The following is an 11,029-nucleotide window of genomic DNA, read 5'->3' as shown; positions in this document are numbered from 1 at the left end:
GTGCTTACCTTCCTTCTTGCAGGATCAATACAGAAGATCGCAGTTCAACAAACACGCAGGAACAGGGTTCAGATGTTGGAAAGGGCAAGCAGCAGCAGCAACCCGCAACATTCTTTACAGCCATCCGTTCATTCGATCTAACCCTTTTCTCTTGCGTGCAACAACGAGAGACTAGACTAGATCATTGATTCGAGTTATGAGTTTCCTTTAAGTCTTCTTGTCGCTAGGAAGTTTGGCGATCTGTGCATCATTGGGGCAGATGGAAACACATCATGCCACGACATCGAGATCGAAGATCGTCGTTCTATTTTATGAGAAGACACTCACATATCCCGTTTACACCCTCTTTACATTCCAGAACATGCTTAACCGAGTCGTGATGATTGATCGACGGGTTACAAATGAGAAGTGAATGCGGCAACCCAGGCTGGATTCCTTCCACCCCAAGGGGTAATTATTATTATTGAAGAGTCAAGACGATCTAGACAATCTTCTCTGCATATACCAAGGTGAAACAAAACGAGCAGAATGGCCACTTTGACGGCTGTACGGGGAAGCAAAGATAACTTCGCCGTTTACCAGCAATCCCTCGCCAAGCCCCATCGTTCGGGGACCACTCGTGCTGGTACCGACAATCAGCGCAAGAGAAATGGTCCCCGATCCAAACCGCAGGTACATATCTTTTCTCTCGCATGTTCACAATAATGCATCTTTCAAAGAATTTTACACTCTGCGTGAAGGACTGCAGTACATTCCGCGCAGAACGGTAGAAGCAGCACGCAGGTTTGGGCATTCGCTCTGTGAAAGACCGTGCATATACTTCGATATCTGGCATTTGATACTCCCATACTTCCGGAGACCTACCGCTCCTTCACGAAGTCAACAAGCCCTGGATGGCCTAATTCTCCGCCTTTGATTCTCAGTTATCGAAAGCGCAAAGAGAAGAGCGACATAGCACGATGTTCACCCCAGTGAATACGTCCCTCGGGGCTCTACTGCTCTTCCAGGGCTCGTCCGGTCTCCTCTTCCATAATGGAAAGATCTTTGGCATCTCCTCTCTCCTGACCGGCTGTATCTTCCAACCTGGTGCAGACAACCTTCCCATCATCGCTGGATTGCTATCCAGCTGGGTTCCCGTCTACTTCTTGGCGCCGTCCTTGATACCCTCATACCCGTCGGTGGTGTTGGATTCGTTGAGATCGGTAGCGGGAACTCTAGGATTGGGATTCTTGGTTGGCTGGGGCACGAAGGTAACGACAAAATATCCTGTCTATCAAACAGGATTGGCATATCTCACTCAAAATGACATTCACACTGACATCTGCTTAGAATGGTCGTGGCTGCACGTCCGGCCACATGCTCTGTGGTCTATCTAGACTCTCTCCACGCTCTCTGATCGCAACCTCCATCTTCTTCACCACCGCTCTTCTCACAGCCAACTTTGCAACCGGTACTTCCAGTAGCATCATCCCGGCGTGTCCGGGCGGAGTCCCATGCTACACTCCCAGCTACCCGACAACTCCTGAGCTGGCCTTCATCGCCTCCGCCACTGTCCTGTCCTTCCTGACAAACTACGTCCTGGTCCCGCACGTCCTGAGTCGCTCGAAGAAATCCCGCACGATTTTCTCCTATCTCGCGGGTATCGAGTTCGGGCTTGGTCTGATCATCTCTGGAATGGCCGACCCGGCGAAAGTCCAGCGCTTCTTCGCATTCTTGACTGATCTGTCACGATTCGACCCTTCCCTGGCTCTCATTATTCTCTTTGGCATCGGCCCTTCGCTGATCAGTTATCTCATTGCGAAGCCGGGAAAGAAACAGGAACAGTCGGAAAATGGAGCCGAAGCGGAGATCAAGAAGCCGACATTGGGGGAGACCTGGAGCCTACCCACAGCCACCGTGGCTGACATCGACTGGCGCTTCGTAGCTGGCGCAATAGCATTTGGAGTCGGATGGGGGCTCAGCGGAGTGTGTCCAGGCCCGGCGGCGTTGAGGGCAGTGCTGCAGCCTATCTGGGGTTCTCTGTGGATGGGTGGCTATATGCTGGGAAGCCTCCTATAAGAGGAAATGGACTTGTTCGGGATACTTCTCCCATTCAACTCTGCGCCTTTGAACAGAAACGGCGCCCGAGGCAGAGCTCAACTTCACCATAATGTTGTATACAATAACGACTACTAATATCTATAATGATTACCCGTTACCTAACGCCTTCTATGCATATCAAGCTGGAAAGACCATGTCGGGACAGAAAGAGAAATCATGGACTATGAAAGAAAGAGATCTGTTAGCATCTTTCCCACTCACTCGACGCAGAAAGCAAGCGTCACATCATGTCAACAAAATGAGAATACAAGAAAGACGTGGAATGGTAGTAATATGTACTGTATCGAAAGCAGAAACAGCAAGGAAAGCTTACAACTCCGTCTTCCTCTTGGAATTTGAATCTTTGTTCTTTGAAACCGGCTCCGGGGTATCTCCCATGTATCCCTCTAGTTCCATCCACTCTGCCGCAAAGGCAGTAACGAGCAGGCTCCAGTCTTCGACGGTGGGGATGTCCAAGTGTTCCCCGTCGTCATCTAATGTGTGCCATACGGACGGGAAGCCCGTAGGATGACCCGTATCTATGACGTGGAGGATTTCAACGCCTCGCGCTTGGAAAGGGATATGGTCATCTTGGATACCAGACCACGACATGATCTCATTTTCTGACTTTGAAGCATCCGTGAACCATCTATTCCCACTGTCGGATGAAGATTTGAATTGCTTAAGATCGCGCAGCCGTTTCTCAAGACTGGCCATATTCTGATACGCCCAGTGAGTAGTCTTGAAGTAGGACCGGATTCCAGGATCCTTCGCGCCTAGCAGGTCCAGGAGGACGAAGAGTGATATTGAAGTCAGGGGCGTTTTGAAAGTCGACATGGCGGGATTCATTTCAAAATCCCACTGCTCTGCCAGGGAGCGCGCTCCGTATAGCGAATCTGTAGCTGTCCAACTCTTGAATGCTTCCTCTCCGTCCAGGAAGAGGACTTGGATGCCCTTTTGTTCCTCCAGTGCCGTGTCCGTTTCTCCCTGCGCGTCCATTGCAGACCATTTCTTGGTTAATGCCGCGTCGATGCTGCGCATAGCATGCATGATAATCGCACATGGTGCAGCACTATCAGTTGCTCCGATGAAACCCTTCGGTTCGTACTTGCTGTCGTAGTGAGCGACCAGCGTCAGCCGTCCGACATCTCCTGGCGCAGCCCATGGCGGATCGCGACGCGCAATCAGGTTCACGAATGGTACATCCTTATTTCCTGAGACTGGTGTCTTCGATGTAGAATTCTGGAAATCAATCTTCCAGTCGGGGAGTTGCGTGTGGAAGAAGTCGACGAAGTGGTTCAAGACGGCTGTCGAGCCGGGAGTGCCTGGAACACGAGGTCGAAGGATAGGGGCGAGAAGGGCGCCATTGTGAATGTCGAATTCACCGTTTGGTTGCGGGAGGTTCTTTAATGTCTCGTCTGATATGGTCTGGTATGCTCCGCAGAGGAGTGCAAGCCAGAGGAATCCCAGGCATATGGCATATGATCGTCGGACCCCTCGCAGACCACCGCAGTGAGTCGGGTAGGCCATAGTTTCAACGGTATATGGGTGAACTTGTCATGACAGAAGGCTGCACATGCTGTGGATATGATATTGAAGGCCAAACAGACCTGTATAAGCAGCACAGAGGTAATGTCGCGCGAAAGAGCAATAGGCTGTCTCTGGGTGAGACCGTGATGCGAGCCAAGACCGCCGTGCTTCGGCCCGCAGAGCTTCGCCGGAGAATCTTGAGCTCTGGACGGTAATTATTGCTATCTTTATTTATCGCCGCATTCTCAAGTTGACAGGTTTCAATTCAACGCAACTGCGAGTTAACTATTCCCCGGATAATACCGGAGATTCTTTATTCGTCAATTGAAGTGATTAGGGCCCAAGTCGATGAGACCGCAGATTCTCTTCCATCCGCAACTGCGGATGTCGTCTTTGCCCCGATGGGTGCGACGAGATCTCAACAGCCGTTTATTCCTCCGCTTAAAGACGACTACAAGAGTCCCTCGAGCTCCTAAAGAGTCAGCACTTCCCACAAAGACAAGCAATGCTATTCCTGCAGCTCCGCGCCCTTCCCCTCCGACTCCGGCAACTCACGCAAAAACCACAGTTAGGCGAGGTATGAGGTTCGAGATGCAGTCACAATGAGCAATGGGCGCTGACAGAGGATTGTAGGGCCACCAGAGAGGATTTTGATATACCATGGAGGAACGGGAAAGACAATCTTCCTGGGAATGCTCCGCATCACCACGATATTCATCTTCGGAGTCTCGTGCTTGGTCGTTGCTCCGGCCTTCTTTGCTTCGGATTTCCCGTGGTATATTGCTCCAGCTGGTACGTGGTCTCCGTATTCGATGGGCCATCGTTCATGGCTGATTGATTGAGATAGTTGTTATTGGTGGAGCTCTTCCTCTACTCTTTGTGGCCTATACCTCTGGGCCATTCGTGAATTATATCCATCTTGCTCTGCCAGTCGCGGCTCGAAAGTCCAGGGAAACGGCTATTGAATACGCCAAAAATCTTCCCCCAAGCGCGACGCTCTATCTCAACACGATGAAGTTCACCACCATCCCTCGACAGACGGAGGTACGGCTTGCCGATCTCGTTCCGGACAAGGAGCTACTACGACCGGTCAGCTTCAGAAATCAGAACCCAGCGCCGCTTCGTTGGTGGCAGTTGAGTACTCTCCGCAAATTTTACACGACGGAGAAGAGCAAACCTGCGAAGTCGACATCGACTTTTTATCCGGAGATCTGGGAACATGTGTACAACCAGATTCAAAAGAATGTACCATCAAAGAAGAACTAATAATCATGCAATGTACGAAATATTGATACCCTTATCTGGTTTCAAATCTTCAAGAAGGTTGTTCTAGTAAATCTGCGTGCAGCTCTGCAGGCCTTATGTGAATGTACAGGATCCGCTTTTCTCCCAGCCGCACTCTTCTGTGAGATTCCGGAACTGGGAAGATCCCTAGGGCTCTCATTCACTGACAATGGCTTGTTTACTTTCTTGTGCCTTTTTCTCGTGGTGTTCCTCCCTGCTCATTTTTCACTTCATCACCCCTCTTCTTCCTCACAAGCTACCTGGTACCATCACCATCCTTCAAGAGTCGTCCCTTGGTAACTTCAAAGCAAACACCTATTCCATTATCATACGTGCCATTAAGATCTACCACCATGTCTTCTCCGTCTACTGCCAAGAATGAGCTTGTCCTCGGTCTCACCGCGAGTGAGGCGAAGATTCTGATCCTCGGCATGGTCTCGACCACCGACGGCAAGGTCAGTCCGCTATGTGATAAAGCTCTGATGACCTCTCCATATTTATGAATGATGCTTATCTCGTTCCTTGCAGGTCGATTACCAGCTTCTTGCCCAGAAAGGCGGGTACAAGACTAAAGACTCAGCGGCTACCGTCTACAACGGTGCCCGTCGTAAGCTGCTCAAACTGCACGGGGACTCCTCCGCCTCTGCTACTACTGGCGGCGCAAAGTCCAAAACCCTCGCTGCAAATGAAGGGGAAAATGACGAATCCACCGCTACTCCCGCCTCGAAGAAGGGTACCCCTAAACGCAAGAAGGCCACTCCTGCCATCACCGACAACAACGAAACCCCTGACAGCAATCTCCCTACTGATGCTCAGTTGAACGATCTCGACGAAACCCCGACTCCCACCCCGAAGCGTCAACGCAAGAAGGGAACTGCCGTCAAGGTTGGCAGCCCTAAGAAGTGAGTTTACGCTCTTCCACTCTGACCACAGATCAATATGGCTTACATCGATTATAGGACCACCAAAACCTCCAAGGTCAAAGCTGAGGAGACCGGCAAGCACGAAACTCTTGACGACATGGGCAACCCCTTGCCGTCTCTCGAGCTCGATGCGGAAGACCGCGCTCTTTCTGCTGATCTGGACAGATTCCTCAAGAGCGAAGGGAACTAAACCTACTCAATAAGAGCATCGGATCATGTTATCGTGGCCACTTCACTCTTCTAGAGTGCCTCTACACGATCATCATGCGTTTATCCCCTGGTCTACTCTTATCTACCGAGTTACAAGTGCGGTCCTGAAGGCCTGAATTCTGTTTTTCTTTCCAATCACACACACACGACATGTAATCCAGCTCTCACTTGAGTTTTGTCGGGAACTTCCCCGTTTTGTCGTCTTTGCGTTGTTATCCCTCATCTTATTTGGCATTAAAGGAGTGATCTGAATCCCTCACTTTTTTCCCCTTCTCATATCTTTTTGTGGTTCGTCACAAGAATAACTAAGCCTGGCTTTTATGTAACTTGGGAATTGGGATTGGGTGGGATCGATGGAATCGGGTATCCTCCTTTCTTGAAAAAGATTTCGGGAAAATAAATCAGAAACCAAAAGAAAACAAAGTTTGCTACCTTAGTCTTAGTTCTTTTCAATCTCGCTTTTCTATTTTATCGTAGGATCCAAGCCTCCTCGTTTGATAAACAAGAAGATGAAAGTGAGACTAGGTTACCACACATCATCGCATTGCTGCGCTCGCATTCATCGCGTCTCTCACTCTTCCTACACTATTTGTCTTTCGAGACTAGACAATAGGACATCGATGAATATAAAATGGCGAGAAGGATAGATAGTTACTCAGAACTTGAATGGATAATAGATATTGGGTATTTTCGTGGAAGAAACAATAAATATAGATACCAGATCTAACGTTAATTATAGCCCTATATCTGTTCCATATACACATATTGTACCAACCGAAACATCAATCTTGTCAAGATACACGATACGAAAAGATAATAGGCACGTCGGAATATATATGCCCGATAGAACTCCAGACCCCATGCCCCAGCGAAATATTATGGGCTGTACAGCAATGGCAAAATCGAACAAGATAGTCAACGAAATAAACCGTCCGAGCACATCATTCAAATGTTTGGCCCCTTCAGAGAGCTTCAATGGCCTTCCGGAGGACCTCGAGTCCTCTCTCAGTGATGCCATTGGACGTCTCTTCATCCTTGGACTCGCGGAGAGCCCAGGCGACATCACTCCACCATCCAAGTCCAATAAGACCGCCGCCTTTGCGGCGCTCGAGACTTTCAGTCAAGCGACTAGTATGCTCCCACTGCTTGGCAGCCATTTCGGCTGTGTCGATAACCTTCTTGGGGATACCGCACATGGAGGCGCAGTGCATACCAAAACTTCCTTCAGCGACACCATCCTCCAGCTTGTAGAGGAAGGTGACACGCTTCTCCTCCTCATCAACATGGATACGCATGCGGCGTGGTCTGATTTCTGGATGACCTTCAAATTCGGCAGCGAGGGAGTGGTAGTGGGTTGCGAAAAAGCCAAGAGCTCCAATGTGAGTCGCAATATGATGTAGAACAGCTTGCGCAACTGCAACACCGTCATAAGAGCTGGTACCACGACCCAATTCATCCAGGATAACGAGAGACCTGGGGGTGGCCTCGGACAAAATCTTCTTCGTCTCTGACAGCTCGACAAAGAAGGTGGACTGTGCCGCGAAGATGTTGTCGTTTGCACCAAGACGCGACATGATCCGATCAACTGGCGTCAGACGGGCTGATCGACAAGGTATATGGCAGCCAATCTGTGCCATAATAACAGCAACGCAGGTCTGAGATTGGATTAGTATCACAAGTGTGGCTTTGATATTCGGGGATGACATACCATTCTGAGAACCGTCGACTTTCCAGCCGCGTTGGCACCGGTGAGAAGGTTGATATTTGACGTCTCTCCACCGAGCTTGACGTCGTTAGGGATAAAATCTCCCACATTCGGAAGCATGCAAGGATGGCGTAACTCTTCGAACTCTAGAATACTGCGTTCATCATCTACGAATACAGGTCTGCAGCTCGGCTCTCCAAGTGATGCCGACGCCTTGGCCAAGCTGATCAAGCAGTCGAGCTGGGCGATGATCTTCACGGAAGCAAGCCATGTGTCGTAGTTCTCGTCAAACCGGGCATAGAAACGACCAGCAACTTCCTTGACGATCTGGCTGTGCGTTTCCTGGGCCTCTTGCAGTTGACGGATTGATTTTCTCAGCTCCGGGAAGTAGTATCTCTTCACTTGCTTGGTTGCAGACATCTGGTCCCAGTTCTTTGGGATATTCTTGACCTTGATCGGGACTTCAAGCTGGTAGATTTCTTTGCCGTTGTCTCTATAGCAGATGGCGCTAGAACCAAGGTCACGGCGTGCCTTCTTCAAAAGATTTTCAAGATCTTGGTGAATATCATCGATCCGTTGTTGAGATGCATCGAAGTCTTCTTCGATACCGGGTTGGGGGACAAGGATCCCGTTCTCTTTTGCTTTGCTGCGGTCGAAAGCTGTCTTCCAATACTCAAGATGGGAGGCTAGATCAGGCATAGACGAAATAAGTTTACCAATGACACCTTCGCCGTCGCCAATATCCTTCAGTAAGCTCATGGTGTAGTCTATCTGTTCGAAACCCTCAAGGACACGGACGAAATCCTGTGCCTTGCAGCTACCTGCATGAACACGAGAAATAAGGCGTTCCAGGTCTGGCATTTTGGTCAACTGTGAAGAGAATTGGTCGCGAACGCTACGATCGGCATTCAAGGCATCGACCGCATCCAATCTGGCGTTGATCTTCTTTTTGTCCATAAGAGGATGGCAAACCCACTGCTTGAACATACGTTTCCCGAACGGGGTGATGCAGCGGTTCAGGAGCTGGAATAGTGTCCCTTCAGAGCCTCCATCGAATGAGTTTGCAAAGACTTCAAGATTGATAAGAGTTTGTCCATCAAGAACTAAACTGGTAGCCTTCTTAATCGGGTCATACCAAGTAAAATTGCCGATGGTGATTAGATCACGCTCAATCTTCAGCATTCTCAGATATTGCACCAGCGCACCAAAGGCAGACATGAGAAGCTCTTTGTTTCTAGCGTCTCGGAGAACAGGTGGCCAAGCTTCCACATTGTCCTTATCGTCTGATACAAAGTATTCGCTGGCATCAAGTTCTTTGAGCGTGATGTCGGCCTCCCAGAATTCCTTCCCAGGCTTCAGATGGTTCCAGAGGGTGGTCGGACCAGTGTTGTTCTTGAGTATACGCATAGCCTTCTGGGAAACGGTCGATTTCTCTAACAGCAGCTCTTGTGGCCTTGTCTGGGCGACAAATGTCTCGAACTTTGTCATATCGGCGTCGTCAACGAACTCAGTCAAGTGGAACTGGCCAGTGGCCGTATCGACGAACGCAATCCCGAAGGCTGGATGATTGTCGATAATAGCTTCCTTGATAGCAACACAGTACGTAGACATGTCATCTTGAAGCATAGATCCGTCGACCAGAGTTCCTGCTGTGAGGACACACGAGAGCTCGCGCTTGATGATTTTGTCTTCTTTAGCAGACTTTCCGCCTTTCTTATCGTCTCTCTCTCGCATCTCCTTGCTGAGAGCAGACTCAGACTGGTCCACACGTGCAATCTTAAAGCCCTTGGCGACAAACTGGTTTGCCCAATGGTCTAAACTCATTTCAGGAACTCCAACCATGCGCATATTCACTCTATCCGTAAGCTTCAGGTCGAAAAGCTGATGACCAATTGTCGCATCGTTTTCGTACAGCTCGTAGAACTTTCCCTTCTTGAAAAAAACTATAGTGTCCCAGAACTTCTGCTTGATCTCCCAGTACTGCTTTTCAAAAGGAGAAAACTTGGACCAAGCCAATGGCGGGATATAAATGGTGCGCGGGTCATAATCAGGATGACCCGGAGGATTTCGGTCTATGTCGGTGATATTGGCAAGCCATGGGTATCGCTGTTCTGGCTCCGTCATATGAGCCTTGCCCCGTCGTTGTTCTGGTGTTGGCTTCGGTGCGGTCGTGGTTTCCCGTTCCTTTCTAGGCTCTGGATTTTCGGGATCGTAGATCCATTTCAAGGCTGCCCCTGACGTGGCATCCGGAAGCTCTAGATCAAGATCGCCGTCGGAGGGAGGTGGTGCTGGTTCAGAGGAAGCTTTTTTTGCTGGCATAGAGGGCCTCTTTCTCTTCTTCGACGGCTTGGGCTCTTCGTCTGACTCGTCCGGTACGACGAAATCATCCAACTCTATGGCCGAATTTAGCTTTGCCAACCTGAAATGGCATCAGATCAGGGCCTACCATCATCCGAGTATCCTGCATCTCCGTCCTCCTTGAAATCGTCCTCGCTTTCAGGAGAGGTCTTCCTCCTCTTTGCAGTCTTGCCACTAACGCCAGCTTTTCGCGTTGGTCGGAAAATCGCCTCGTCGTCATCTTCGCCCTCAGAATCTGATTCAACGTATTTCACAGCCTTCTTAGCCTGTCAATGTCTTATCAGCATATGTCGTTGTCTTAGAGCTGTGACCAAGTTACGGTAAACTCACTCTTCGTGATGGTGTTGTGGAGCCATTTAGTTGTTCAGAATTCTGGCCAGTCTCATCTTCTGGTTCTGGAGCATCACTGCTTGGGACTGGAGTCAGGTTATGCGACACTTTCGCAGGACCCTTCTTCTGGCTCTTCGCGCTGTTGGCCGTTCGCTGCTCCGACGCGCGTTCTGCGGGAGAGGAGGCGGGCTCTGCATTTCGTGCTGTAGACGGAGTAGAGGGCGAGGATTTCTGGAAGAAGCCCAGAATGGATCTCTGGTTCTTCATATTCTGCGTACTAGACGTGGTTCGCTTGAGCGGTCCTGACGAGGGCGTGGTCGCGATGGTCGGGGAAGAGGCGGCGCCGTTTCCCTTCGCCATTGCGGATGCAAACGATTAAGTATGGTACAGGACTAGAAGATTGGAGGGGCAAAGAAGCCTTTAGCAGAGATACCGGTATACACTTGTTGGATAGATACTATAATCCCCAGACAGAGATATGAGAGAAAAGCCCATCGTAAGGAGTTGGATGTAGACATGCTCAGCTAAGTAAGTTATTCTGCCAGGGGACGTGACGGAGTTCACGCGTCGGACGCGTTGAGTACGGCGGACGGTGCGGCTACTTAAGTTA

General features: G+C 49.9%; 5 protein-coding genes across 5 annotated transcripts; 3 read left to right on the top strand and 2 right to left on the bottom strand.

The window, feature by feature from the left end:
* Nucleotides 1–819: 819 nt before the first annotated feature.
* On the top strand, nucleotides 820–2,234 carry C8Q69DRAFT_178826 (hypothetical protein). The gene is made up of 2 exons (XM_028625842.1): nucleotides 820–1,250; nucleotides 1,330–2,234. Exons 1-2 carry the CDS (start codon nucleotides 960–962, stop codon nucleotides 2,056–2,058), a joined length of 1,020 nt encoding a protein of 339 aa, XP_028488299.1. The 5' UTR covers nucleotides 820–959; the 3' UTR covers nucleotides 2,059–2,234.
* On the bottom strand, nucleotides 2,235–3,751 carry C8Q69DRAFT_178827 (putative glutaminyl cyclase). The gene has a single exon (XM_028625843.1). It carries the CDS (start codon nucleotides 3,607–3,609, stop codon nucleotides 2,410–2,412), a length of 1,200 nt encoding a protein of 399 aa, XP_028488298.1. The 5' UTR covers nucleotides 3,610–3,751; the 3' UTR covers nucleotides 2,235–2,409.
* A 1-nt stretch (nucleotide 3,752) lies between these two features.
* On the top strand, nucleotides 3,753–5,061 carry C8Q69DRAFT_178828 (hypothetical protein). The gene is made up of 3 exons (XM_028625844.1): nucleotides 3,753–4,186; nucleotides 4,243–4,401; nucleotides 4,457–5,061. Exons 1-3 carry the CDS (start codon nucleotides 3,958–3,960, stop codon nucleotides 4,873–4,875), a joined length of 807 nt encoding a protein of 268 aa, XP_028488297.1. The 5' UTR covers nucleotides 3,753–3,957; the 3' UTR covers nucleotides 4,876–5,061.
* Nucleotides 5,062–5,246: 185 nt separating this feature from the next.
* Nucleotides 5,247–6,006, top strand: C8Q69DRAFT_505272 (putative histone h1.3; the record flags this gene model as incomplete). Its single annotated transcript, XM_028632688.1, has 3 exons — nucleotides 5,247–5,348; nucleotides 5,422–5,795; nucleotides 5,853–6,006. The coding sequence occupies 3 exons, from the start codon at nucleotides 5,247–5,249 to the stop codon at nucleotides 6,004–6,006; spliced, it is 630 nt and encodes a 209-aa protein (XP_028488296.1).
* A 636-nt stretch (nucleotides 6,007–6,642) lies between these two features.
* On the bottom strand, nucleotides 6,643–11,021 carry C8Q69DRAFT_526213 (putative DNA mismatch repair protein Msh6). The gene is made up of 4 exons (XM_028633630.1): nucleotides 10,420–11,021; nucleotides 10,178–10,355; nucleotides 7,735–10,124; nucleotides 6,643–7,681 (listed from the first exon to the last, which is right to left on the bottom strand). The coding sequence occupies exons 1-4, from the start codon at nucleotides 10,777–10,779 to the stop codon at nucleotides 6,989–6,991; spliced, it is 3,621 nt and encodes a 1,206-aa protein (XP_028488295.1). The 5' UTR covers nucleotides 10,780–11,021; the 3' UTR covers nucleotides 6,643–6,988.
* Nucleotides 11,022–11,029: the final 8 nt, after the last annotated feature.

This window comes from Paecilomyces variotii (genome assembly GCF_004022145.1).
Source record: "Paecilomyces variotii strain CBS 101075 chromosome Unknown C8Q69scaffold_2, whole genome shotgun sequence".
Classification (NCBI taxonomy): domain Eukaryota; kingdom Fungi; phylum Ascomycota; class Eurotiomycetes; order Eurotiales; family Thermoascaceae; genus Paecilomyces; species Paecilomyces variotii.
This window is presented reverse-complemented; position numbering and strand designations above follow the sequence as displayed.

Excerpts from the sequence above, each read along its gene's own strand:
- C8Q69DRAFT_178826 (XM_028625842.1), top strand. The coding sequence starts at position 960 with ATGTTCACCCCAGTGAATACGTCCCTCGGGGCTCTACTGCTCTTCCAG. Across the intron at positions 1,251-1,329 it reads TGGTTGGCTGGGGCACGAAG|AATGGTCGTGGCTGCACGTC; the intron begins GTAACGACAAAA and ends ACATCTGCTTAG.
- C8Q69DRAFT_178827 (XM_028625843.1), bottom strand. The coding sequence starts at position 3,609 with ATGGCCTACCCGACTCACTGCGGTGGTCTGCGAGGGGTCCGACGATCA.
- C8Q69DRAFT_178828 (XM_028625844.1), top strand. The coding sequence starts at position 3,958 with ATGAGACCGCAGATTCTCTTCCATCCGCAACTGCGGATGTCGTCTTTG. Across the intron at positions 4,187-4,242 it reads AAAAACCACAGTTAGGCGAG|GGCCACCAGAGAGGATTTTG; the intron begins GTATGAGGTTCG and ends AGAGGATTGTAG. Across the intron at positions 4,402-4,456 it reads GTGGTATATTGCTCCAGCTG|TTGTTATTGGTGGAGCTCTT; the intron begins GTACGTGGTCTC and ends TGATTGAGATAG.
- C8Q69DRAFT_526213 (XM_028633630.1), bottom strand. The coding sequence starts at position 10,779 with ATGGCGAAGGGAAACGGCGCCGCCTCTTCCCCGACCATCGCGACCACG. Across the intron at positions 10,356-10,419 it reads CCACAACACCATCACGAAGA|GCTAAGAAGGCTGTGAAATA; the intron begins GTGAGTTTACCG and ends AGACATTGACAG. Across the intron at positions 10,125-10,177 it reads TGCAGGATACTCGGATGATG|AGTTGGATGATTTCGTCGTA; the intron begins GTAGGCCCTGAT and ends ATTCGGCCATAG.